At 48.7% G+C, this 26,767-nt stretch overlaps 2 protein-coding genes across 11 annotated transcripts in view; both read right to left on the reverse strand.

Annotated features, from left to right (window-relative positions):
* Nucleotides 1-3,922, reverse strand: part of DLAT (dihydrolipoamide S-acetyltransferase) — a 13,620-nt gene extending 9,698 nt beyond the window's left edge. Inside the window, exons 1-4 of one of the 3 annotated variants that reach the window (XM_044996943.1) lie at nt 3,868-3,922; nt 1,990-2,091; nt 885-1,009; nt 601-757 (exon numbers count right to left, since the gene is read on the reverse strand). In XM_044996943.1, the coding sequence (XP_044852878.1) occupies nt 601-757; nt 885-1,009; nt 1,990-2,064 (357 nt within the window). In that variant the 5' untranslated portion in view covers nt 2,065-2,091; nt 3,868-3,922. Of the gene's footprint in view, nt 1-600; nt 758-884; nt 1,010-1,989; nt 2,092-2,688; nt 2,984-3,782 lie in introns of those variants that run through there. The other 2 variants (XM_044996944.1, XM_044996942.1) reach the window with 2 other exon arrangements.
* A 1,213-nt stretch (nt 3,923-5,135) lies between these two features.
* The window catches only part of DIXDC1 (DIX domain containing 1), a 67,797-nt gene continuing 46,165 nt past the window's right edge, over nt 5,136-26,767 (reverse strand). For 7 of the 8 annotated variants that reach the window (XM_044996903.1, XM_044996904.1, XM_044996907.1 and 4 more), the window contains 15 exons: nt 26,579-26,691; nt 23,968-24,116; nt 20,611-20,700; nt 20,461-20,514; nt 19,416-19,466; nt 17,903-18,007; nt 17,219-17,272; nt 16,569-16,661; nt 16,407-16,478; nt 15,747-15,833; nt 15,207-15,368; nt 13,569-13,635; nt 11,775-11,883; nt 11,036-11,144; nt 5,136-8,937 (listed from right to left, as the gene is read on the reverse strand). In XM_044996903.1, coding sequence (XP_044852838.1) covers nt 8,857-8,937; nt 11,036-11,144; nt 11,775-11,883; nt 13,569-13,635; nt 15,207-15,368; nt 15,747-15,833; nt 16,407-16,478; nt 16,569-16,661; nt 17,219-17,272; nt 17,903-18,007; nt 19,416-19,466; nt 20,461-20,514; nt 20,611-20,700; nt 23,968-24,116; nt 26,579-26,691 — 1,396 coding nt within the window. In that variant the 3' untranslated portion in view covers nt 5,136-8,856. Of the gene's footprint in view, nt 8,938-11,035; nt 11,145-11,774; nt 11,884-13,568; nt 13,636-15,206; nt 15,369-15,746; nt 15,834-16,406; nt 16,479-16,568; nt 16,662-17,218; nt 17,273-17,902; nt 18,008-19,415; nt 19,467-20,460; nt 20,515-20,610; nt 20,701-23,967; nt 24,117-26,578; nt 26,692-26,767 lie in introns of those variants that run through there. The other variant, XM_044996908.1, reaches the window with a different exon arrangement.

The following is a 26,767-nucleotide window of genomic DNA, read 5'->3' on the forward strand; positions in this document are numbered from 1 at the left end:
GGGCTCCCTCAGTCTCTCCCGTTGAAGCTGTTCCACTGTGGATAAATAATGAACGAGAGATTGGAGCAGGGGGACTGGACCCAGGGTCTCCCCTCTCCCAGAGGGTGCCCTAAGCACTGGATTACAGTCTCTTTCTAGCCCAGTGACTAAGTATTTATCCTCAGGGGACCAGACACTGGGCCAGAGACAGAGTGCTGCTTTGTGGCTTGCTGGTGCCTTCATCCTTTACTCCAGTCTATGTGGCTAGGCCATCTACTAGCCACATTGCCCAATCAATATCATTACCTCCTAATAAGAAGAGAATAACATGCATACAGGAGCTTTTTATAGTCTGAGGGAACTGGAATCCTAGAGGGAGCAGACAGTCTTCTTCGACTGATACCAGGGACCCTAAAAAAGTTTTCAAAGCTTAACTGATTGGGGTCCGCCCCCGAAGCCCATTTTAAATCTGCAGGATCGATCAACTGACACACTCCTGCAGCTAGAGCTAATAAGGCCCATGGTTTATATCTACATCACAGTGCCTAGGAGCTAATAGTGTTAGACAGTCAGAAGACAGACACTGAAGAAGAATTCACTGAGGGTATGTACATGCCTTACCTGCATGTGAGGAGGGTAGGAGCTGCCTGGAGCCTGCACAGAAGGCTGAGCTGGTGGTGGGGGAGCTGCCGCTGGAGGGGGAGGCACTGAGGCTGCTGGAGCAGCAGATGCTGCAGAATCCAAGGTAAAATTCTTAAAGGCATCAATAAACTCAGGCCTGGAAGAGGAGCGAAAGGAGCCATGAAGACAACATGGAAGATAATGTGCTTAATGCTTCATCCTGGGCACCCAACCCACCAGGTTCCCAAGACATCACTCTACTGAGATTTTATCAATGTACTTACTTTTCAACTGTGATACATATTACAGACCCGATGGGAACATCTCTTGTCCCTTCTGCTACCAGGATCTTGGCCAAATAACATTCTTCCAGACTCTCAAATCCCACAGTCGCTTTGTCTGTTTCCACCTTTGCAAAAAGAGAACGATCTTGTTATAGCCAAAAAAACCCCAAAAAGGCTTCGCCTCAGCTCAGAATCCTCCAGTGTGATGTTTGTGGGTGAAGCTCCCTGGCATATAAAGCCATGGTGAGAATCATCTCAGCTGACAGCAGCAACTTGGCTGAAAAGGAAGAGAGACTGTAGAACAAATGAGGTTCAATCCCTCTCACAAGTAGCTAGGAAACAGCAGGCAAGTCTGAGGGGTAGTGGGGTTGTGGCTGTTTTTAATCCCTTCAATAAAGTGGCTTCAGAAGATTAATATTATTTTTCATTATCTGTATTTCACAGTACCTAGGAGCCCCAGACATTGATCAGGACACCACTGTGCTAGGTGCTGTACACACACAAAACACAAAGAGGATCCTTGCCCCAGACAATTTACAATCTAAGCATGAGAGGGGCCAGATGGATAGACAGACTGACAGGGGAGTACAAGGAAACAATGAGACAATATATCAGCATGACAGGCTGTGGTCTCAGCCCACCAGCAGTCTATCTGTGGTCAAATTTTATGTAGGCCTCACAGCATATGAGAATTTTAAGAAGAAATCTGAAGGCGGAAAATGAGTTAGTTTTGTGGATGTTTATGGGGAGCTTCCCCCATGCCTGAGGGGCAACACGGGAAAGTACAAGGGTGCTTGTTTGAAAATTTAACAAGTGGGTAATGGAAGCTAGCATTATGGGCTGATCAGAGGCAGGAGTCAACCTTCCAATGCTGAATCAGAGATAATGGGTAAGAGTGAGGAAAGAACATTTATGCCCATTTGGGGTGGCTTGTAACAAAATCCAGGGCATGCACTTAGTACGGGAACAATTTTAGAAACCACAGCCTGCCCTGTCCTCTGGTTATGGTGCTGCCTCCCACCCCACCAGAAAGTGAGAGGCCCCCCCATAAGAACCGGTCCCATAACTGCTGACATCCTGGTTAGGGGCAATCTCTCCACGATACCTCTGCAATCAGATCTCCCTCGCCGATCTTCTCCCCTTCCTTCTTCTCCCACCGAGCGATAGTCCCCATCTGCATTGTAGGCGAAAGAGCCGGCAAAGGCACCTGCAAAAGAACAACTCAGCCACAGCGCAAGGGATCCTAGAACACCTTCCACCAATTGAGGCGAGAGGCCAGTCAATGCCCTTCAGTCCAGAAACTGTCCAGGTGTCCACAATAAAACGGCCATAATGCTAAGGCGATAACAGTCTCACATTTATTCAGAGCCCTTCATCCCAAGGTGCTTCATAGCTCGGACGGAGGCGGGGGAATTGCTCACCCCCTTTGCGCTCTCAGGGGCAGCTCCCCACCGGCTGGCGCCTGCCAGAGCGGGTGGGGAAGGGGCAGGGAGACAAGGGCACATCCCAACCCGGCCGCAGATGTCTGGGCTATCGGCCAGTGGGCTCTAGGGGTGGCCGGGGTCGCGTCCGGCGGGTTCGGGGCCCAGGAACCCCGTTCGTAGGGCCCGGCCCGGCCCGGCCGGCGAGGCGGAGAGGGGACCCAGGGGGCGGCTGGGCTGCGGCGGTTTCCGTCTCACGGGGGCCCCCCCGCGGCTGTGGGGTGGGGGTGGGGGTGGGGGAGAGAAGGGGGTGACCCTGCGGCTGGGGCAGCCCCGGCTCTGGGTCCCGGGGGGGGAGGTCCAGGCGCCCCCCGACCCCTCACCTTCTGGTGCGGCGGGAGGCTGCACCACCGCCGGGGGACGAGGCGGGGCCAGGGCTCCCTCGGCGGCAGCAGCAGCCGCCCCACGGGCCGGGGGCCCGGGCCGCTCCGGCTCCAGCTCCCTCCACTCAGGGCGCGGCCCCCCCGGGCCGGGTTCGCTCCCGCCGCGCCGGGCACTCGCCGCGGGGCCGCGCACGGGGCGAGGCGCCGCGCGAACACGCGCCACATGCTGCTGTGAAGCCGGGACCCGCCGGCCGCTCCGGCAATGACCTCGCTCCCCTCCGGACTGCGGGCGCCCACCGCGCTTTACGGCAGCGGCGGCGGCGACAGTGTCGCGAAGAGCCGCAAAGCAGAGAGGGACGGCGTGGGGCGGGGCACCAGCCGGAGCGAGGGGCTGGCTGGGAGGACAGCCGCCAGGAGACAGGGCGAGAGCTCTGGGGGTGGACATGGGAGCAAGGTGGGGGAGCAGGGTCCCTAGGGGTAGGGTGGGGATGGATGGGGAAGCAGGGGGGGTCTGGGGGCAGGATGGGGGAGCAGGGGGGGCCTGGGGGGAGGGTGGGGATGGATGGGGGAGCAGGGGAGTCTGGGGGCAGGATGGGGATAGATGGGGGAGCAGGGGGGGTCTGGGGGCAGGATGGGGGAGCAGGGGACGTCTGGGGGCAAGATGGGGGAGCAGGGGTCTCTGGGGGTAGGGTGGGGATGGATGGGGAGCAGGGGAGGTCTGGGGGCAGGATGGGGGAGCAGGGGTCTCTAGGGGTAGGGTGGGGATGGATGGGGAGCAGGGGAGGTTTGGGGGCAGGATGGGGGAGCAGGGGTCTCTAGGGGTAGGGTGGGGAGCAGGGGAGGTCTGGGGGCAGGTTGGTGGGTGGATGGGGAACTACTGGGTCTGTGGAGCATGGGAGTCTGGGGTTGTATTATAGGGGAGTGGGGGCATTAGGTGCAGATTAGGGGAGTAATTGGATAGAGGAGAGCAGGGGGATAGGGTGTCTGGGATAGGAGAACAAAGGATTGGGTGGGGGGATTAGGGGCAGGGAGGAATCACAGGGACTTGGGGGTCTCCAGCCCCCCACCCTCTTCTGTGCTGTTCACTCCCATACCTATTAGAGGCCCTGGTGCCGAGACGGCTCCACAGTAGGGCACTGGGGAAGTGGAAGGTTAAACACAAGCAGGTAAATATCGAACCCAGATTACGTTCAGTGCATCCTCCTGCAGCTGTCACCCCAGCGCCTCGAAGGTGCCCGCTGTGCTGTCCCTCGGGGGAATGGAACTCCCTTTATGATGGCACACAGGCAGATGCTGTGGTTCTTGTATGAATCGATGAAGGGGAAATGCCACACTGATTTGAACTCATGGAGACCCACAGAACGCCCTAGGTGGGAGAGAGTTACATAGTACAAAAGCTGGGCCTTGTCATCACCTCCTAGGGGAGGCAAGAGGCTGTCCCCCAGCTGGGAAAATAGGCTTTAGAGCACAGCCAAACCTGCATGTCAATTCCGGTTAGGCCCACAGCCACAGGCCCCTCCACCCCAGAAATAGTGCCAGGTTTGACTCTCCCCTAACATACATCTGGGTCCCAAAATTAATTGAGCTATAGGCCCCAATTTCTGCCTCTGAACTCCCAAAACCGTACAGAGCATGACTTACTGCAGGGGGGCTCACACACAGGTTTCAGCATCAGGGTCTTCATTTGTCTTGTTCAGCGTGTCTCTTTGCCTCAGTTTCCCCATCGGTAGAATGTTCCAACCCATCAGCTATCCTTAGCAATACTGACATTTCCCCATGAGGATTGAGAGGCTTCATTAACATCTATAAAGTGCTTTGAAATCCTTGGTTGGCAGGTACTATATATATATGCAAAGTATTCTTGTCCTTATCACTACTGCTTCAGGGTTTTTAAATGATTTAGCAAGAGCTGTTTTCAGCACACAGGACTTGCGTCTACTGTGCCATCACCATCAACAAACCCAGCCACTGCACCTGCATGCATAAACATGAGAGTCTGTGACTGCAATGATATTTGCTCATCAATCTCCAAGTTAACTGAGCCCAAAAGCTATTGCATTTCATTTTAAATTATATGAGCAGTATGGTCTGGGTCAGAGGTTAGTTGTAGTTTTAAAATATCTCACTTAAAAATAAATACAAATCTTGCAAGCAGTTGACCAGCCCAGAGCTGTTTGCTGTTTAATGTGCATGGATCCAAATCTTCTCTTCAAAGTGAGGTTCAGTCTCTGAGTTTTCCTGCTGTCTTTAAAGATTTTGGAAACCACATGGAACAGTCCCTTTACTCAGTTCCAGTGCAAGATGGTGTCCTCTGCTGTGTATTCTGTTCCTACTACCTAGCCAACACACCCAAATACATGAGCATTGCATGCCTGTCAACGTATTAGAAGCTTCAGTTCAAAGGAACCTCCCTCCCCACCCAAATGGATTGATCAGACTCCATTTGCAAACTACAGTTTATTGAGATGATTTTTTCTTGGTCCACAAATCCAAAGTACATCCAGTCAGATATATACAGCTCTTAGATGTACACATAAGCCTCACTTCTCACTCTGTTGGAGGACCTGGAGATTGAGAGTAACTGTCCTTTTAAAAAGTGATGAATGCAAACTTTAGAGTTTCTAGGAAAATATAACTTTACATATAGCATGTGTGTTAAATAATCAAGTTACAATTATAAGGAAACCAAAAAGTAGCTTTGAAGAAAGTAGGGCAGAAATAGACATATATAGAATAAAAGGAAAACATTTAAACCAACTCCAAGGCCGGATTCTGATCCCATATGCCCTGCTCTAAATCAGGAGTAAATCTATTTAAGCCAATGGTGTTACACTAGAGTAAAACTGGTATAAGTGAAAGGAGAATCTGGCCCCACGTATACCTACTCTTTTCCAGGATTGTCTTGTCCCCCTTTATTTTGTGAATAACTTTCCCTGACCTAACCCATACTCCTTTCTGCTCGTTCATACAATGACAGGAAGTCAAGAGAAAACTGCCATGTCATTGCAGGAACAAAGCTGAACCTGAGTTGTGCACGTGTTAGAGCCTAGGGGAGCAATCCCGGGAGGAGAACAAGGCATGGCCATGGCCTTCAATTTTAATGTTAGAAGTATTAATAGTTCTGTCCTCAGGCTCTCTCACACAAGTCCCAGTGACTTCTGTGGGAGTTGGATGTGCGTATCCGAGGGCAGAGTGCTGCCAATACTTTTCAAGGTTTTGAACTCAGTACAGTAATTATCACAGAGGGAACAAAGTTTCTGTTCTAGTTTGTATGTGGTTTTAGCACTGATGAAGGGTGCTTGGCTGATAGTGCTACAGAATGAAATCTTTATCCCCAGAATACGCATGGGCAGTGGCAATGCAAGTTTCCTTCTCTGTGCCTCCAAATGTACTTCGCTCCAGCCCTGAAGGGAACACAAGACAGTAAGTGGCTCCACGGCTGATTCAGTCCTTGGCCCCTCTGCTGAGATTGCCAACAGGCATTTCAATGGTGACAGTGGTTATGGGGATGTGGAACCACTAGGAACAGGACAGATCCCCCAACTCATTCCACCTAGGCCATCAAGCAGCCATTGCAGAGGTGGTGACCAGGGTCACTACTAAGTGAGATTGGACTGAAACCTATGACCTACAGGTGAGAAGTTCTATCGCATTAGCAATTACCTCAGCCATTGAGTCACCAAAGACAACTCTTAAACACTGCTCATCTCTTAAAAGCAGAGAGGGATACAGGACAGATACATAGAGGCCTTTGAAAAATTACTGTTTTAATTGTTTCCATAAAATGGATAAGTCCTACCTAAAGCGCACAACTCTGACTGAAATTAAGCAGACTAGTAAAACTTTAATTAAAAGACATTCAAGATAAATTGCAACTGAAATACAACAATGCATTTGAGTATGATAACCCCATGCTGTCTTATAGCAATGCACTAAAACACATGCAACAGAGAAACCAGTGATTTCCAGGGAGGAAGAAAACTTCTGTTTCTTTTCAGTACCGATACTGCTTTTCTCCCATTGAAGAACTTTCCCAAATGCTGATGTTTCAACGGCTGTTTATAATGAGAAAGTGTGTGTAAATCAGCTGATGAAATAGAACTGATAAATAATGGCTTAACAGCCAACACGTGTTCTACCAGTGCAGGAATGGGGTCAGAAAGGTATTTGAGCTCCTCCTGCAATAGAGGGAGTGATAAGACAACTACAGGTAATTCCTGTCTATACAAGAAACAGCCGGCAAAATATAAAAACAGTAGGAACTAGTTGTACTTTGTAGTAAAATAAAGCTAGTCATGGACCCCACTTTGCGTGGTGTTAACAGGAGACTGTATAAAACATATTGACATTCTCTAGAAAATGAGTAAACTACAGCACAGTATTGTGGAAATATACAGAAAGCACTTGCACTGGTATAAAAATATACACCTCAGACAATGATGTAAACTGGTACAAAATAATTCCAAAAAACAGGAACAAGTTTACAAAAGGTCACGTTAATATAAAATAATAAAACCAAGTTCTCCCAGCCTCACCCGCACAACTCAGACAAGCAGGCAGTCCACTGATGGGGCACGTGTACCAAAGATGAATAGACAGAGGCCGTTGACCTTTTCAATCAACAGTGCCTGTCTGCCGCAGACTGTGGCCAGCTTTGCAGAAGTCAGGCTGCCTGACAGTGAGAGCAGGGCCTGGCACTGCAGTGAGATAACCTGGGTCCCTAAGTGTATGTCTATATTGCAAGAAAAAAACCACATGGTTGGCTTGTATCAGCCGAGTTGAGCTCAGGTTGCAGGGCTATAAAATTGCAGTGTAGATGTTTGGGCTAGGGCTGGTGCCTAGATTCTGGGACCCTTCTGCTTTGCAGGGTCCCAAAGCTCCAGCCCAACTTGAACATCTATCCTGCAAATTTATAGCCTCATGAGCTCGACTCAGCTGACATGGGCCAGCCATGGATGTTTTATTGCAGTGCAGACACACCCTAATGGATCTCATAGCACATGCTCTCCCAACTGACCATTTTCTACTCCATTAGGTGCCAGAGACGAAAGCATGCTGGGAATTGGGGTACTGCTGCTCACAATATCTATCCTAGCAGTTTGGTTATTTGCTTAACGGCCTTGTCAGTCAGTGAAGATCAAGTACATGGTGATGCCTGCACAGAGAAAGTGGGAAGAAGAAATACAGATACACCAATCGAACAGACTCTGTCACTTCATCCCTGAAGAAACATTCCTGCTTGTTTCCTGGGAGAGTAGATTAGATTTTCTGTTGGCCTTACTGGATGTATGGAAAGGGCAGGGATGGTAATGGCTGTAGAGAAAGGGCTGGCAAAAGGAGAAGCAAAAGTACCTTATTACCCCTGTGGGGAAGCTAGGAAGGTTCCTGCTCCCTTCCCCAAAACAAAAATCCGTTGGCAGTTAAGTAAGCACCTGGTTACCAAAGAGTTCCAACTTCCCAGGGCAACAGAGCTCAGACCTGATTGCAAGTTGGAGGGCAACCAGCAGAAGCAAGTCGAGGAAATGGAAGCCTGCATTTGGGAAGAAAGACAACGTTGCCAACCTGGTGGTCTTTGCTTTGGTAGTGCCTAGCACAATCCACAAGCTTCTTTCACTGTCAGGTTCCTGGTGCTCTTTGTATCAAGAGCTTGCAAAGTTCACTGGAGGGAGCTCTGCCTCTTCAGCACAAATCCTCTGGGCATGGATTTTGGTTGGTCAGATCTTCTGGTAAAAGTAGAATCTAGCAGCATCTTCTGGTCCATGAGGGCAGAACTTATTGTTGCAGGTTCATATAATACTGAATGTGTCAAATCAGAGTTGAAATGTGCAGTTTACAAACAGCAGCAGGCATTTCAGGGGGTGGGGGAACCAGGAGAATGGAGAAACACATCAATAAGGCCTCCAGGGTTTTGTTGACAGGACAAAGCAAGATGATTCTTTCCCACCAACCTGTAATTTCAGTCTCACAACACTGTCTGCATTTGGCCATGGAAAGTTAAATACCAGGCATCCTCGCACACACAAAAGTGTTTTACCCGTTGGTTGCAGAGAAGTCCTCTCTTTTGGCAGCTTGAATTGGACATGTCCCAGCTCACACTCTTTTTGGTCATTATCTCTGAGCATTCCAGCCAGTTACACGTCCCCACAATAACAAGACCCAAGAGTCTGATTAATTTTCCCCATGATCCTCTTCCACCCAGGCTACGATTTTCCCCTCCCAACCAGGAATGATGTCATCATCATGGAAGACCTATAAAAAGGCAGAGAGAGAATCAGGTCACTTCTGGAGGATGCAGCAAAGAATCCTGTGGCACCTTATAGACTAACAGATGTTTTGCAGCATGAGCTTTCGTGGGTGAATACCCACTTCTTGGGATGCAAGTGCACTTGCATCCGAAGAAGTGGGTATTCACCCACGAAAGATCATGCTGCAAAATGTCTGTTAGTCTATAAGGTGCCACAGGATTCTTTGCTGCTTTTACAGATCCAGACTAACACGGCTACCCCTCTGATTCTGGAGGATGGACACCGCTTTGTTACATCTGAATGGCATGAGAGATGGAGGAATTAAACCAAACAATAAAAATAACTGGAACTTACATAGCACGTTAAGTTCCCACCATGCTTTAAAAACAGCAGTATGGCTGCCTATTCCTCCCCCATAGAGAAAAAATAAGGATTATTATCCCCATTTTTCTGACAGGCAAAGTGAGATACAGAGAGGGGTCATGATTTGCCCAAGGTCACACAGGGAGGCAGTATCAGAACTGGGATTAAAGCTTAGGAACTTCAGTGCTCAGAACATTAGACCATCTCTGGAGAAGCTGGCACTGATGTGTCTTAACAAAAGTTTTTTGGGGGAAGGGCATCATTTAGGGTTCCTGTGGGGAGAAGGAAGAGGATTCTTTGCTATATAAAAATAGCTAATTACAAACCAAGAACCACATTCAGCTCTGGCATAAGTAGGCTCATTGACCTCAACAGAGGTTGCACCGCTTACGCCAGAGCTGACTCTGGCCCCAAGTATTTAGGATACGTTAGCGAAAGCCCCATGGACCACAGAGCCCACAAATGGAGCAAACTCTGCATTGGTTTAGATGTAGAAATGGCCCAAATCCTGCTGACCTGCCCCATTCAAGAAACCTCTCTGCTATCACACCTGCCTTAACCCCACTGCGCCACCGACCGGGAGCCACCTCAGATACGCGCCACCCAGCCGGAGCCTACACCCGGCAACCCCTTTCGCACCCTAACTCCCTCTCAGACCCCACACCCTGAGCCCCTTCCTGCACCCTAACTCCCTCACGGAGCCCGCACCCCCACCGGCACCCCAACCCCCAGGCCTGATCCGCCTCCTGCACCCTAACTCCCTCCCAGAGCCTGCACCCCAACCCTCTGGTGCAATTCAAACTCCCCCCCGCACCCTAACTTCCTCCCAGAGCCCACACCCCAACCCCCTGCTGCAGTTCAACCCCCCCCTGCACCCTAACTTCCTCCCAGACCCTGCACCCCCACCCCAACCCCCTGCTGCAGTTCAAATTCCCCCCCCCGCACCCTAATTCCCTCCCAGACCCTGCACCCCCACCCCAACCCCCTGCCCCAGGTCAGAACTCCCTCCCACACCCTAATTCCCTCCCAGACCCTGCACCCCAACCCCTTGCCCCAGCCATGAGCCCCCTCCTGCACCCCAAACTCCTCATCCCCAGCCCCACCCCAGAGCCTGCACCCCCAGCCAGAACCCTCCCTCCCTCCCACACTCCAACCCCCTGCCCCCTCCTGCACCCTTCACCCCTCATTTCTGGTCCCATCCCAGAGCCTAGGGGAAGCCCCGTGCCTCCCTGCAGGGCTGGAGCTGCAAGCGCTGGCTTGCCGCGCTGCGGGGGAAGTCTGGAGCCTCCGTTCCCTCCCTGCAGGGCTGTGTGTGGCCCGTGACTGTTTTTTTCTGTGGGTCAACGGCCCCTGACAGAAACAAGGTTCCCCACCCCTGTTTTAGAGGTCTGGCTTGGAATCTGCATCTTCCGAATGGTGCTGTCATAGGAAGTGCCTCCCTGGTGCAGCTGGCACAGTGAAGGAGGGACCCTGCAAATCACCATCCACCACTTGTGCACCTTTGTGATCACACTAAAGTCAGTGCTCTGGGTGGGACTGAAGATGTCCCTTTTTGGCTCCTTACTTGGGTGGGGGCTGTCGTCCCTTAAACTGTAGCTCTGAAAACTGTAGCTCTGTAGCAAGTTAGAGATTTTGCTCACATGGAAAGTGAATGTGGCAGAAATTTCCAGGCTGTTGCTGGTGACACCACACACAAACTTAGATTAGGAGAGAGCTGCTACTAAAGAGGACAAACATACCTCCTCCTTGACTGTGCCAAATTCTGGATCCAGGGCTTTGAAATGGTACCGGTGGGTTCCTTCCCGATCGATAGCTGCCTTGAAGTCCTTCAGCATCACCTCACCTAACCTGCAAAACGGGAGTTAAGAGCTATTCTCTCTGGCAGATTCTGCCATGGGACTGAGATCAAGTGCTTGGATGCAGCTTGTAATATGGCACACTGAACACTAGCACCAGCATGGCACAATGAACAGCGGCACACTGAGGTGAGCCAGAGTGCCTGGTACAACCCAAAGCATCTGATCACAGATAGAACAGTGTCTGTTATTTACTGAAAACAAATCCAGACCAACTCTTCCATGTTTCTTTTTTGCACTGACTGCGATAGCTGCTATTTTAGATGGAGAGTCTTGCACTAAATGGTTTGTGTTGTGCTGGAGTAAGAGTAAATCTGTCTGGCTGCTGCCCACTGATAAAACCAGAGATGAATTATCATACAAACCAGAGATCAATCTTCTGGGACTTTAAATAAATAAACTAATTACATATGCATCAGCTGGGAAATCCGGTCAGGCCTAAAGTGACAAACACACATATCGTGGGTCTGCTTTCTTGTCACCACTTCCTCTTTGCAGTGAAATACAGTCAAAAGCCAGATTTAAGGGATGGAGAGCATGTTTTGGTGAGTAGAAATACCATGGATTAGATCAGTGCTTTCAGTGAACCAAACTCTATTAGTGTGGCAAAGCCAGGTCTCACCTCTTTGGTATATTGACCATGAAAGGTGTGAGTGAGCGATCAGTGAAGTAGAGCACTTTGGTGCAGGCACTGCTGCTCATAGTGGGTGTGCTGTGAGAATGAGGCAATTCTGCAAAGAGAGAAACACAAAGTACTGTCACTGCAGCCAAGGGAGAGCAGTTTTCTTTCCCACCCTGTTCCCCTAGAGGCATTCTCAGCATCATTTCAGCACAGGAGCAGAGACCCAGAGATGGGAAAGACCTATTAGATGATGAAGTCCATCCCCTGACAAGGGCAGGATCTTGCCCCCTTACAGGAAGACAATGCACTGCAAGGTATTACCATGTTAGCCTGAAGGGCCACCCTAGCGCCGCCCCAGGGGATGATGAGACACAGCCCAATGCACACGGTGCATACAGCACACCACCTGCACTACAGAGACTTTGCCTGCTGTCTTTGTAGTGACCGGAGAATTCCAGCTCATTTTGGGAGAATCACCCCTTCTAGCAGTTCAATATAAGTGATTATCATTCTGCTTGTCTTCACTGACAGAAAAGAGGGAGCAATAATTGACTAACACCTACAGGACAAGAGGTCACGTGTCAGCTCAGTCTGACTAACTCAGAAAGGTGCAACAGACCCAGTCACCTGCCCTTCTGCCCATATTACATAGACTTGGGAGGTGTCTGTGCGCGTGGTGGGTGTCTCTTTGTTAATATGTGCATCTCTCTTTCTGACTGCACCATTACTCTCCCCATTCCTGCAATACAGGTGTGTCTATGCCAAAGGCCTAGGCTGGGGAAGGTGTACACAGAGATCCTCTCTGGTTTTTGACCTTCACAACATGTACACAAAGAAAGTGAACTGCAGATCTGGACATCAATCATAAGGGCTTTCTGGCATAATGAATCTAGAGCCATCACTTTGAGCTCTTTACACCCAAGAAGATCTGGGTTTGTGATCTGCTAGAGCTGAATAAATTGACTGCTGCAGTGGAGGGGAAGGTGCCTGCAGGGGCTTTGGGAGGTGGTGGATGAGGCATGTTTTGCATGCATTAGGCTGGTGACATGGAGGCTGCGGCACGAATTGCAGCTTTAGAGAAAAGAGAAAAGGCAACCCAGGTGACTTCTCAGCAGAACCCACGTTGGGCTCTTCCTCCAGATACTAGTGTCCATAATTTCTTTGCTAACATCTCCCTGAAATCCTCCTGGTGCTGAGCACTGCAATGTAGTTAAAAAGTGGGGCTCTCTATTTGTCCCCAACACCAACGGGCCGACTCCTCACTGCCCCCTTGAGAATTCAGTCTTTACAAACCAATGGATTTTTCAGGTTATATTTACAACTGACCCCAGAAAAGCAGTTCCCATGATGGAGAGGAAACTATCGCTGCTCTCAAGTCAGGCAATTGCAGTGAGGGGAAATCCTGCGCCATGGTGTACACATTAAACCTCGGCCTAAGGGATGGTACTCATGGCCACTAGGTGGTGCAAGCACCCAATGCAGCTAACAATAATCCTTAAGGAGTCTGAGAGAACATGGCATTTCCCCCTGAATCCAAGGAGTAATTACTATTATTTATTTTGTGGTAGTGCCCAGGGATTTCAGTCAGGATCAAGCTCCTATTCTGCCTACCCCTTGCACTGAAGCTTAGTCTATGAAGCAAATGGCCCAGGAGAAATGCTACAGCAATGAGCAATGGAGTGAGAGGCCAGCCTGTTCTGCTTCCCAGGAGGGACACTGTGCAGTGGACTCTGTCCAGGAAACCTCTGAGCCGTGAAGCCAGTTTTTGGAGCGATAGAGCTGAAATGCACTCACTGGAGTTGGGAGGCCAGGAGTCTCGATCCTCATTCGCTGCTCGGCTTGCGGGCGACTTCCCTTGAACCTATGGGGAAAGCCAAGAGAGTGAGGGGCAAAGGGTCTGTTCCACGGGCCTCCAGTGGTGCAAGCAAACGAACCAGGGAAGGAAAATGTCATGAAACAGTTTAAGAGGATCTTCTTCTTCCACACACACACTCCCCCCCAGCAACCAGACCTACCCAGACACACACAACCAGATCTACACACAAGACCCCCCCAACACAGACACACAGAGACCCCTAATACATACAGATTTTCACCCAGACCCCTGCTGTAGGATAGGGCATTTAAATGTATCCAACGTGAATGACTATTTTCTCCCAAGATACTAGGAGCTCAGATTTCCCACAGTCCAGAGATGCAAAGTGGCACCATCTACAACCCCTACTGAGGGTCAGCATGGCCTGTAGGGATGGACAGCCCTTAGAAAGCATAGACTCTGGAGTCAGGTTCGCTTGGACTTTGAATGTCATTGTTAACTTTTTCACTCTGCCACACTTTTTGCAGACATGAAATAGACCCCGATGAAGAAACAACAGATGGGTTGGACTGATTAAAACCACTAACATGGCCCTGCTCCCAGACAGAGACAAACTAACCCTGTGTAGTTATAAGGTCAGCAAGTGTCTGCTTCCAGATACCACCGTCAGGCCTAATGGGCAGCACAACAGAGCCCAGGCAGCAGCAACGACAGCCCATGGTGGCGTAGTAACAGCTCTTTGCCCACACAAGCTTCACAGCACTCTGCAAATGTTAACCAATTAATCCTCACGGCCCCCAGTGGGAGGGAACAGGGACAGAACCAGGAACAGAACTCAAGAGTCCTGACTTACAGGCCCCTGTTCCAACTACTTGACTAGATCAGTGGCTCTCAACCTTTCCTGACTACTGTACCCCTTTGAGGAGTCTGATTTGTCTTGTGTACCCCCAAGTTTCACCTCACTTAAAAACAACTTGCTTACAAAATCAGAGATAAAAATACAAAAGAGTCACAGTGCACTATTACTGACAAATTGCGTACATTCTCATGTTTAGTATACAATTAAAAAATAAATCAATTGGAATACAAATATTGTACTTACATTTCAGTGTATAGTATATAGAGCAGTATAAACAAGTCATTGTCTGTATGAAATTTTAGGTTGTACTGACTTTGCTAGTGCTTTTTCTGTAGCTTGTTGTAAAGCTAGGCAAATATCTAGATTAGTTGATGCACCCCCTGGAAGACCTCTGGGTACCCCCAGCGGTATGCGTACCCCTGGTTGAGAACCACTGGACTAGATGACTGCTTCTCAATGATATAAGAAGCACATCTTAGCATTAGGCCTCCAGTGAGAGGCAGTGAGAGCAGAGATGTGAGGTACAGTAATGAAACACCATCTGCTACACCCCAGGGGTTCCCCCAGGGCTGGCTGGGGTCCTCAGGGGCCCTCCATCTGCCACAATCTAGGCTTCTTTAGGATTCAGTGAGCAGAGTGAGCACATGATCAGCACACTGCAGGGAGAGATGTGAAGGGATGGAGCACTCCCTGGTTGCTAGCTCTGGTCAGTAAGAGGAGGTGGAGGTATGAAGCAAGCCCAGTGGGGAATGTTTACCCTTCTCTCTTGCCTCTTCTGTGTCTCCATGCGGTGCAATCTCTCCATCAGGCTGGAGATGCCTTGTTCCAGGCTGTCGATGGTGTGGTGCTGCGGGTCGTGGCCGCTGAAACTGTTCCGCAAGCTGCGGAGGGCATCACGCACCAACTGCAGGTCGTTCGTCTGCCCAAGAGACCAGGAGAAGTCAGCCAATGCAGGGATTCAGAGCCTCGGTGTAACCTCCCTCCCTCCTGGTGCTGCACTTCTCCCAGGCCCAAGGGACCCTCAGGGGCCTGCACTTTCCCTTACGGGCTGGCAGCTGCAGAGGGAAGGATCATAGAATCATAGAATGTCAGGGTTGGAAGGGACCTCAGGAGGTATCTAGTCCCACCCCCTGCTCCAAGCAGGACCAATCCCCAACTAAATCATCCCAGCCAGGGCTTTGTCAAGCCTGACCTTAAAAATCGCTAAGGAAGGAGATTCCACCACCTCCCTAGGTAACCCATTCCAGATCCTGACTGGAGTCCTGAGCTGGCTCTGGCTAAGGAGCAGGGTACTTACCACTCTGTGGGCTGTGGGAGCAGCTCCTTTTCCTGCTGTCTGGAGGAAGCCATTGCTCTGAGTGCTGTGATTGCTGTAGCCCATCACCTGTTGCAAGGAGAAGACGCTTTAACAGAGGGTACAGCAAGTTTCTGAATTCCCCGGAAGAAGATTCCAAGGTGCCAACTTCAGATTTGTGAGAGGGCAGGGAAAGCAACTGCACCAACAATACAGCCCCATTGCCAGCGGCATTCTGCAAGGTACATACGTTCACTAAAGAACCCACACAGCCCTGGAATCTAGGCAAGTGTAAGGAGTCGCATTTTGCAGATGGGGAAACTGAGGCAGAGATGGGCAGTGACGGAGGGAGTCAGTGTCAGGGCTGGAATTAGAACCCAGGAATTCCTGTTTCCCCATCCTGTGCTCAGATCACTCAACTTCACCCCTTGTCAGGTTGATGGGGGAAGTTGAATAGGTCTGAATTTTCCCAGCTGACCTGCAGCAGAGAGCAGTCCCTCCCAGAAGTTCCAGCTGTGATGTTCCATGGAGCCTGGCCTCTCTGGGATAGAGGGGGAGCCCAGGGGAGCTTGGGACTGGACTCTAGCTGCACATTACATAATGTCAGGCAGAGAACTGCATTCCAAGAGCCTGATGTGTTCCAAGTACTAATGCCCCACTCACCTCTTCTGTCTCTCTCTTCATGCACTGAGCCAGCAGGGCCTCCTTGTGCTCCAGCTCCCGCTCCAAATCTGCCTGCAAAGGGAACAGACAAGTCAGTATGAACTGAGCTGACCAGGCTGGCACCAGCTTCTCAAGAGCAGGGCATGCTGGCGGGCTCGGTACCTGCTGGTAGCTGGCCTCGGAGAGCTGACGGAGCATTTCGTCTAGCTTGGCCTGGTGCTGCTGTACGTGCCGATCCTTCTGGCCCAGCTCCTTCTGCAACCCAGAGGGATTGGGGGCATCAGTGTATGAGCAGGTGATGAAGGCTCACCTTCACCTTCCTCAGGAGCAGGGAAGGGTTAAAGCTGGCACAGCCTATCTGCCTTAAACGCCATGTTCTAACTGTACTTTAAGGCCTTGTTTGAAAGAGTCAGTCAGGCCCACGCTGCCCTGGGCTACAGACATGCCACAGGCTCAGCACTGAGGCCAGCAGCACAGCTGATCTATAGGCCCAGGATTCATGTAGGGCCCTGGGGATAATGTAATGACACAGATGCGATGGGCAGTAGGTTTGTGGGTGAGCGTGGTGCACTCAAGTGGACACACCTGATGCCAAGGTAACCCGATGACCACTGTGAAAAACACTCTGGGCTATGGCATAGTCCTTCTTAACCTGAGCAGCCATATTCCAAAGGACGTCACAGAGATCTCTTGTTATTGCTATTTATTCACAGTGACAGAGCACGAAGCACAGAGAGGGCAAGAGCCCTACAGGAAGAATGTTTCCAGGGCTCTCCCAATCTCCACGTGGCTGGGCTGGGAGAGTCTCTTACTTTGTATTCTCCCAGAAGTCTGTTCCTCTCTTCAACCTTCCTCTGCAGATCAACCTGCAGAAACAAAAGGGAGGTTTGTATCTCAGGAGATCCAGTGCATCCATCGACACAGCCCTCTCCTCACCCTTGTGTGATAAAGGCTGTCGTGGGGCGTATGTGCACAGAGTAACAGAGCCTGAGGTTAGCAGCAATGAAGTTACATGCACAGATTCGGTGCAGTAACCTGTCCCATCCTTCACCGCTGCTGCCTCCTCAATGCTGATTCTACACACAAATGCTCTGTCTGCCGAACGTCACTTGCCTTTAACACATGGAACAGAGATGATGGGCACACTGCAGTTTTAGCCCAGTTATAATGAAAACATAAAGCAAAGCTTTCCTCAGTTTCAACCAATGAGGAGGGCCTTTGGAGGATGGGGGAGAAGAAGAGGGACCCCCATAAGTGGGGGGTGGAGCAGGAGATTCCAGTGAGTCTGAATATAGGCCACTGGGCTTGCACTGCATTGGTTCCTCTGCATAGCTCAGTGATCACCGCTATCCCACAGCTCATGGACCTACACGGGGCCCCCCAGCCCCACACTGTGACCGCTGGGCTCTCTACCCTGTAGTCTCAGACCCTGCAATCCCCAGCCATCCTCCCCAATACCTGCGACATTGTCTGAGTTAGCAGCACAAATGACTCACATTCTGGTTGTGCAATTCCTCCTTGTCCATATTTGCTCTCAGCAGCTCCTGCTTTAGCTGAAGAACTGAAGCGTCCTGCTGAGCCAACCTCTGCTGCAATGCATCCTGGGAAAATACACATATTACTGTTAGCACAGTGCCACTGGTGTGCATGGAGTAGGCAGGTGCCCTGCCATGAGGAGCTGATGGTCTAAATTTGATAGATAACACAGTGAAAATTACAACAGGCCCAGGGGAAAGAGAGGGACATGCAGAGTGCCAGACTGTGGCCCATGGACAAGGGTGAGCCCCGCACTCACAGCAGGAGATATGAAGGCATCTGCCTGAACAAGCTCTCAGGCCTTACACCGGGATGCTCCCTGCTGCTGAATTTTCTGCCTTTAGCTAGCTGTCAAAATCACTGAGGAATTTCTGTGCTTCTGTTTGAACTTCCTCCTCAGGCATGGGGTGGCCAACCTTCCCCAATGGGGAGAAGCAGCTGTGTGTTTGGAGGCTCCTTTTGGTGGCACAGAGCCAGTGACCCCCATCTATTGCCTGCACCACCCATGGGGAGAAACATCCTCTGAATGTGTCTCCGGGGAGCCAGGATCCATGCCTGAATCAGGGCTCACCCTTGCACTTTTCCATTCATATTACTGTGAAGGAAACAGCTCCACCTTGGACAGCAGTGTGCTTCCTCCACAACACAGTGTGACAGACAGCTCTAAAACTATCTCAAACTGAGGAGCAGATTGTTAAAGGCCTGTACTCCAGAGGGAGGCGCTGGGCAAACAAGAACACACACAGCCAACAACTGCCCCAGCTAAGGAGGGCATCTGCACATGCCATGGTTCCCTCTCTGCTGCTAGGAATAAACCAATCCACCACACTAAAGTGTTTATTCCCAGGATAACAGGGTTAACAAGCCATGAGAACCACCATACTCAAACCCTGTTCCACCCATCCCTTTGGGAAACTAAGGCCCAAAGAAGCAATGTGATTTGGCTAAGGTCACAAAGACAGTAAAAGAGTCAGGAATAGAACCCAGATGTCCTAATTCCCAGTTCCCTGCTCTGACCATATTCACTTCCCAGTGCCAGGAACAGAACCCAGGAAAAGAGCCACAAAAACAATTGAGGATTAGAAAACATACCATATAGTGATAGACTGAAGGAGCTCAATCTATTTAGCTTAACAAAGAGAAGGTTAAGGGGTGATCTGATTACAATCTATAAATATCTACATGGGGAACAGATATTTAACAATGTGATCTTTAATCTAGCAGAGAAAGGTTTAACACAATCCAATGGATGGAAGCTGAAGTTAGACACATTTAGGGCTTGTCTCCACTTACCGGTGGTCCCTTCTGGCATTGGAATCTATAAAGCTGTGAGCCCTGACTGCCAATTCCCTGCTCTAACAGGCCCTACTCCATTCCTTGGGGTAAACTGAGAGGTATCATGTCGCCACTGACCGCTCTGATAGGTTCCCAAGGGTTACTGTTAACTATTTAATTAATTCTCTCTCTTCTCACCTTTATTCCTTGTAAGTTTCGCGCTTCTTGTTTGTATTTCAGTAACTCCTTCTGTAAATCCAACACAATTTGTTTAAATGGTCGTTTCATGTCATCCCAGAAATATCTCCAACCCTCCCAACACCTGGTCTCTGGAGACCCTCTGAAATAAAACAAACCCCATCTCTTCTAACAGACCAAAAAATATGTCAGACCAGAGTTTACAAACTCAGCGACAGAAATCACTCTTTCTCCATGAAACACCTTCTGAGCAGCTGTAGCTCTCCTAAACTCTTTATATTAAATTGCAGAGGTAAAGATTGCGAATCCACCAAATCTACCCTTTGGAGCAATGCAGAGCACTCTACTTCCAGCATTAGTGCTGGGCTTCTGCCAACTTCAGCACAGAGCACGAGAGAGACAGGCTTGACAGGAGGGTTTTTCTAAGCTGCTTTTATCTTCCACATGAAAGCTTGTTTACACCCAGACATGGCTAGAAATTTAACAATTGTCCTGGATAAAGGTTTCTAAATGCAGCACAATATGCATCTCTCGAGAAAGGCTCCAGCTTCAAGAATGTGCAGAGAAGTCTATTCAGGGCTGGACTTAATTCAAATAATTGGTTGGTGTTTTGTTTTAAAGGAGAGCAGCATTGACAGCATTATTTAGAGGCAAACTGGATGAAAAGGGGGCATTTCCCCAGATTCTACCCTACCATAGCTTACAACACAGATGATCATGAAACTACTCATGCATGCGTAATAACACCACCACTCATAAAGCACCTCCCATGTGAGAATCTTTCCAAATTCAGTTCACTCATTCTCACGGCCCATTTGGGAGGCAATTATTAATCCATTTTAAAAATTGAGGCATAAAGAAGTGCAGTGACTTAACCAAGTTCACATCGCATGACAGCAGCAGAGCTGCTGACTCTCAGTCATCCATGTGCAACAACATTCCCTCCCTCTGCTTAAATTAGAGAGCTATATAGTGCACATAGAAAGGAGCCCCCAAGATCCCAATCCCGATAACCATTCTTTGTCTTTATCTGTCCTCTTCTAACCTTTAGGTCCTGATTTTCGTCCATGCTCTGGTCCAGACGACTTCGGATTATGACCTGAATGCAAATGCACTGCAGTTATTACCCATCCTCTGTCTGAACAGTGCACAAAGTTGACTGAAACTAGATTTTAAGGGAAAAGAACATGCTCACCAGCTGCTCTTCTGGACAGGCTCCATGTTCACAAAGGACAAATGATCCCTCCTGCTCGTCCTCAGGTAATGACCCATTGAGCAGCAACGCCTGGGCAACAGCAAAGGCAAAAAGAATCCCCAATCAGGTGATTTCTTGGAAAGCCATAAGGAGAAACTCAATCCCATCTCCACAGCTTTAGCCAGCAGCATTTCACAGCAATCTAGACCCAATCAGCCTCTAAACAATTTTCTCTAGCATTTCTGCTGACATCTTACTGCACAGAAAAGGGGGCTTGTTTTGACACAAACATAAGACATCAGAATGTCCCCAAGAAAGGCTCCTCAGCAGAGAAGTCTGTTGGTGACAGGCGTACGCAACTCCCATCAAGGTGAAGGGGAATTCTGCATCAAACTAAGGTATCAACTCAGCCCTTTTTATGAGCAATGTTTGCACTGGGTTTTAATCTGAGCTGCATAAAATTACCCTTTACAGACAGACAGCATATACAAAAACTGAAGGAAAGAAGCTGAAAGTTAGGCAGAGATTTGCAGCAAGAGGGATTTTTTCAGACTAGTTTGGAACATGTCCAAGGCACCAATAAAATTTAATTTAAAAAACAAGCTAGTCTTTCAGTCAATGGACATTCTGATTTCAAAGATATTGGAAGGAGCGGACATCTGGATTGAACAAATACAGCAAAGCGTGGATGTTTTTGTTAGGAACATTTCCCACTCTTAAGACCTGCTAAGTAGTCTCTGTTCACAGAGAGGGAACCATGGCTGACAATGGCATTCAGCAGCAGATCCCCCTTGAGCTGGTACTGAAAGCACTTTAAATGTGAAGGTAACTGTGACAGCTCTGTTTTCAATACTCTTTCAGAAAGCACTACAGAGACTTGAGGGACCACTGCCAGCAACAAGTCACTGTCCTAGTGTAGACTGACGTGGGCCACACATTTATTGCTGGGACTCAGAAGCAGGATATTTAGGAGCAGACTACAATTCTGCACCACTCAGGGCGAGATGGAGAGGGGTCTGCAGAACTGCAGCCCAAGTTGTAAAGTGAGAGGAGACCCTCCGCCACAGAGACAGAAGGAAAATCTGAAGCATTTTAAGCGATTCCACTGAGTGTGGAGAAGACAGGGAGGAATTCAGGAGCAGCACAAGATTAACCCTTTCAGCACACCCAAAGTGAACCTGTGTGTGTGCTTTAAACTAAACTGGACAGAGCCCTGAAGAAGAGGGAACAATTCTCCATTGGCTTGTGGGTACAGGAAGTGCTGTTGGGGGGACCTAATATGGCCAGATAGTCAGCAGATGTAAATAAGCATAGCTCACTACCTTGATTTACATCAGCCGGACATCTACTTGTTGTCTTTTCTGCTTCTAGGTTTCAAGAGCCAATTACTTTATGCTGGAGAGTAGCATAGAGGTAGATAGGCCAACAATACAGGGCAGAACTGGGAGGCTGATGAGAGTTAGCACAGAGGGTGCTAGGACAGTGGCATACCTTCCTTTCAGATAGTTTTCTATTTGAGTTCAACTCCAATCTCATTGCTGCCAATTAAAAATCTCATTTGCAGGGATGTTCCATCTTGGACCCAGAAATGCCAAGGCTGAAGGGTCGAGTCCGATTTTCTCACCGGAGAGATGCAAACCTTGCTGAATGCCAAACAGCCAGCCATTTGTATTCATTTAATGCAAGTCCTCCTGGAGAAACGCTTCTCTGAGTACAGTGCCAAATTTTGCCCAGCAGGACATCTAGGCAGGAGTCACACAGGAACACCAAAAGCTGCACAGGGCCTCAGAATTTCAATCAAACCCTTGTGGTCCAGAGGCTTTTAAATATTGAGCAAAAAGGGAAAATCAATGAATCAAATCCAATTTCTTAGACAGCTGTGTCAGCTGCCTCCTCCTGCTTCTGAAGAGTGAGGGGGGCAGCATGCCAGCTGCCTTCCATTGCTCCCGATGTGTGTTGGGGGGGCAATGCCAGTCTCCCCAGTGCTGCCTTCCTCTGCTCCCAGAGGGTGCATTATGCAAGCGGATTGCACCAACCATCTATTTTCTTTTGGAATCTTTTGTGTCCCTTGCCCATTGTCAGCTGGGAGCACGCCTGTGTGCTGCTCGCACAATGCGGGCTTTGTTTACTTGTACATAAATATTTACAATTCAAAATAAGTGCGGTTCCCAGCACAAACAGAAAAGGGTATTCCTGGGAGAGTTCAGGGTCTTTGCCATATGGAGCAGGGAGTCTGCTGGCTGAGCAGAGTCGCACAAAAGCACAGAGGCAAGGGTCATTTGGTCAGGGAAGGACTGGAGCAGGGCAGCTAGAACAAGGTCCGATACAGAAAATTGATTCAAATGATCATTAGGGAAAGTGCCAAAGTTTACAGCCCAACCAGTCTTACTAAAAGGAGACAGATCTGACTCTTTATGTCTCTTGATCAGTTCTATGAATCTCTACTGATTTTCCTGCATTCCTTGTCTCTCTGCATTACTTCCAATCACAAATCACACAAAGCCTGTTTTATTCGCCTTGGCTGCTAACAAAAACCATGGGCTGCCAAGCGTCTTGGCAAGGAATGGGAGTCCCAGCACATGGGAAAAAGCTGTTGCATCTTGCTACTTTGGGTAGTAACATACATGTTTTTCCTGGTGACAGCATGTTCAAGTGTTACCGTGTAATCAGGGTATAGGGCACCCACCGAATGAATCCAACGAAATATTGGACTGTAACCAAAAGACATTGACCGGGGAGATGATCATTTACTAAACCCAGACTTTTCAGCACCCCCTGAAGGAGATCCCTTTCTGGGTGCTCACAACGTTCCCTCTGCGCTTTCCCAGTCTGTCCCAGTCACCATTACTGTAACCAATGATGGCGCTCACTAGACTTAAGTCTCTTCATTACTATATGCACAGTCAGCCCCTATAAGGGCATGCACTGGAAATGAATAAAACCTGCATCCTTGCACCAGCATCACACACACTTCCATGCCCTGCCTCAGCCTCTTCCACTCCTCACACCAGCCTCTCGTCGCATCTTCCCCACAGAAAAGACAGCCTGGGAAACCAGGTAAAAAATATGTTTTTTGAGAGTCTCGAATAAAAAAAAAATTGTCCAAATTGATTGACACTATCTAAAAATCTCTCTCTGAACTACGTCTGGGAGCTTGGAAAGGCCATTCTTTGCTTCCTATCACCTCATTCAAAAGCCCTGCAAAGAGGGAAAGATGGACAGCAACAAAGCACAAGCCCGTGAAGATAAGAGAAGGAAAACCCACACTAGTGCTGGGGCTCTCAGCTGGAGCTCAATGGGAAACAGGAGTATGATGGGAAGATAAGAGAAATGCTGGATGAAAAGCAAAGCGAATACCTGCAGGCCTGAAATCATCTTCTTTGCTTCCTCCATTTCCTTTTCTAAATGGTCTTGTTGTTCCAGCAGCTGCTCCTCCCAGGAGGTCTCTAGGTATGTCCCAGGGCTTCCGGCCTGCCACTCTGGGAGAAATGGGGAGTCTGTCTCTTCTGCAAGAGGAAAAAGCGACATGAAATACAGATGAACAACAACAGAGAAGCTCTGAAAAGCGAGGCCCAGCATACAGAGGTCTCCAGCGCTCTGCACTTGGTTCTCAGTGGCAGGAACTGGAATGTCTTCCAGCTGATGTCAAGGTAACAGCTGGGGTGAAGCCTCTTCCCCCAACTTGGGGATTTATGCCTCATTCACCCTGCAAAAGAAACATTACCTTCCCTGTGTGTGCATACCTGTGAGCAAAAGGTGACCTGAATCCTTCATCTTCATTAGCACTGATGTACAAGGTCTCCTGGCGTTAGAGAGTTCTAGGCAAGTTGGAGAGATGGGTGCAGTGTGAGGGTGTTTATATCTCACTGTTGGAGCTGAAGGAAAGGATGAAGGGGAGTGGGAAGGAGGGGATCTCTCAGTGTTGCAGGAGGCACCTCCTCCCTGGCTACTCCAATAAGCACTAATGGATGGATCTAAAGCCCACTAAAGTCAATGCAAAGACCACACTGACTTTAATGAACTTTAGATCAGGCCCTAAACACTTGTGATCAAGATTTTCCATTGTTTCAGTATTTCTTGCTATTAAGATACTCCACAACTGGTTGCTAAGCCATGGGTGAAAACCCTGGTGGGCAAAGCCAGAATTCTTGAAGCCCTGCCAGGTTTTGCTCCACATACTGAAGCATTATAGGTGCTGGGAGGGAGAGCGTGCCACTTTTAACTGAATGAATGTCTTGCTCCAGTTGCTGTGCTTGGGGAGTGAAATGCACGCAAGGCACGTTCACTATGAGCCTCTGTGTCCCATTCCTGAATAAGCCAAGGTTTTCCAGGCAGAACCCTGTTTACCAATTTATTCAAGGCCTGGTTCTGTCAAGCTTACTCATGCTGAATAGCAATTTACTCCATGAAATTAATGGGGCTACTTGGGGAGCCAGTTCCTATTCAGCAGAAGGTTGGCACAATTGGGTCCATAGTAATTTGCTGTGTGAACAGCAACAGAGACATTTGTAATGAGTCAGTTCATTATTCCTGCCTGATCTATCTACTCATACCTTTCACTGCTGTGGTACCTAGGCACTAGTCTCCTGCTACATATCCTCAAAAACATCTGAGCAAGAATTAAAGCAAATTTCAGAAAGCTATTAGCCCATGTTTTACAGATTAATAAACATTTGAATCAAAGCCTGATCCCAAAACGCCTGTCCTTGCTTTTCTGACTTTTTGCATTTATATTCAGTGTCATCACTGCTGCTCATCACTGGCCTTGATTTTAGATCAAGAGATCAATGTGATCTTTTTTAAAGAGAAGAACATAAAAATATTTTATAAACTCTGCAACCTTTTGTAATCTCCATAAGACAAGATGGTCTGTGCTGGCTAATGCCACAGCTCTGGAGGCTGCAGGGATTTAGACATTGGACCCAAGGTGTGACGCAAAACTTGGGGATAAACATCCTAGTGGGGCACATCAGCTAATTAACCAGAGTTGTGACTGATCACTGCAGGCAGCTACAGTCTCTAGCCAAGTGACAAAGATATTCCACTGTGCAAAATGTGGATGGGCATGCTGATGTTGAAAACACCAGTGAAACGTTACAGCCCACCAAATATTTCAACCTCAAAAATATTTTACAATCAAATATTGTAGACTAAAGAGTAGTAAACAGGGGGCTTTATTGGCTGGGGTGACAAAGCATTTCATTGGAGAGACTCCCTGTGATTCAGCCTGGGGAGGAGGCTGATCTGAAAGCACTGTTTCTACACTACGTTCATGAGAGGAAGATGATGTCAGAAACTTCATAAAAAACCTTTCCTTTGCACTTTGTGGACTGTTAATAGATTTAAAACAGAAACTAAGCCAGGAGCAGGTCATTTTGGCTAATTCTTTTTGCTCACTTGAAATGAAACAAAAATCAGGTTTATCGCTGGGAGGAGTGGAGAGAGTCATGGTAAAAAGTTAATGCTGTGTCAGTAAAACCAGGCAATAAGCGTACAACAATCCTCAACCTTGCAAAGTGCCACTGCAAGTTAGTCAGGTGATTTTGTGCAGCTGTAGCATAAATCCAGAACGGCAGAACCCCATTAAATAGGCTCAGCTCCAGCCTCCAAGTTCAAACAGACTCAATCTTTCTGTGGGATTGGATTTTTCTTCACAACAGCTTGAAGTAAGGACAAAGCAACCACCATATACTGTAACTAATAAATGACACTGAACTCCATCCGTTCTGTAAGGCTTTTAATTTTTGAAGCATGCTAGTGAGTCTCCTGGACTTTGCCAAACAGTGGCACAACCTTAGCACTACTAAACAGTGAGCTTGGGGATTTAATTTTATACGAACTGATGTACCAGCTCACAAAATTCTACACTCATACGGTCTCTGGGAATCCATCCAGCAAGTCTCTGCCATAGCTCTCACGTGGGAAGTCCTGGAAGTGGGAAAGATGAAATGCATCATCTGTGCTCTACCTGTTTTGGTTTCTGTTTCTTCAGCTCGGATGATCACAAAGCCTGCCTTCTCCTCCGACTGGGTTGCAATGGACTCGCTCTTTGTGCTGTGTATGGGACTGGGTGATGTGAGACTGCAGAGGAGAAGAGGAAATACAATTATTTCCAGTGTGAGCTGCAAACATAGCAGGGAGAAAAGAGAAGCTTCAT

The sequence above is a fragment of the Mauremys mutica genome, chromosome 22, assembly GCF_020497125.1.
Source record: "Mauremys mutica isolate MM-2020 ecotype Southern chromosome 22, ASM2049712v1, whole genome shotgun sequence".
NCBI lineage: Eukaryota > Metazoa > Chordata > Testudines > Geoemydidae > Mauremys > Mauremys mutica.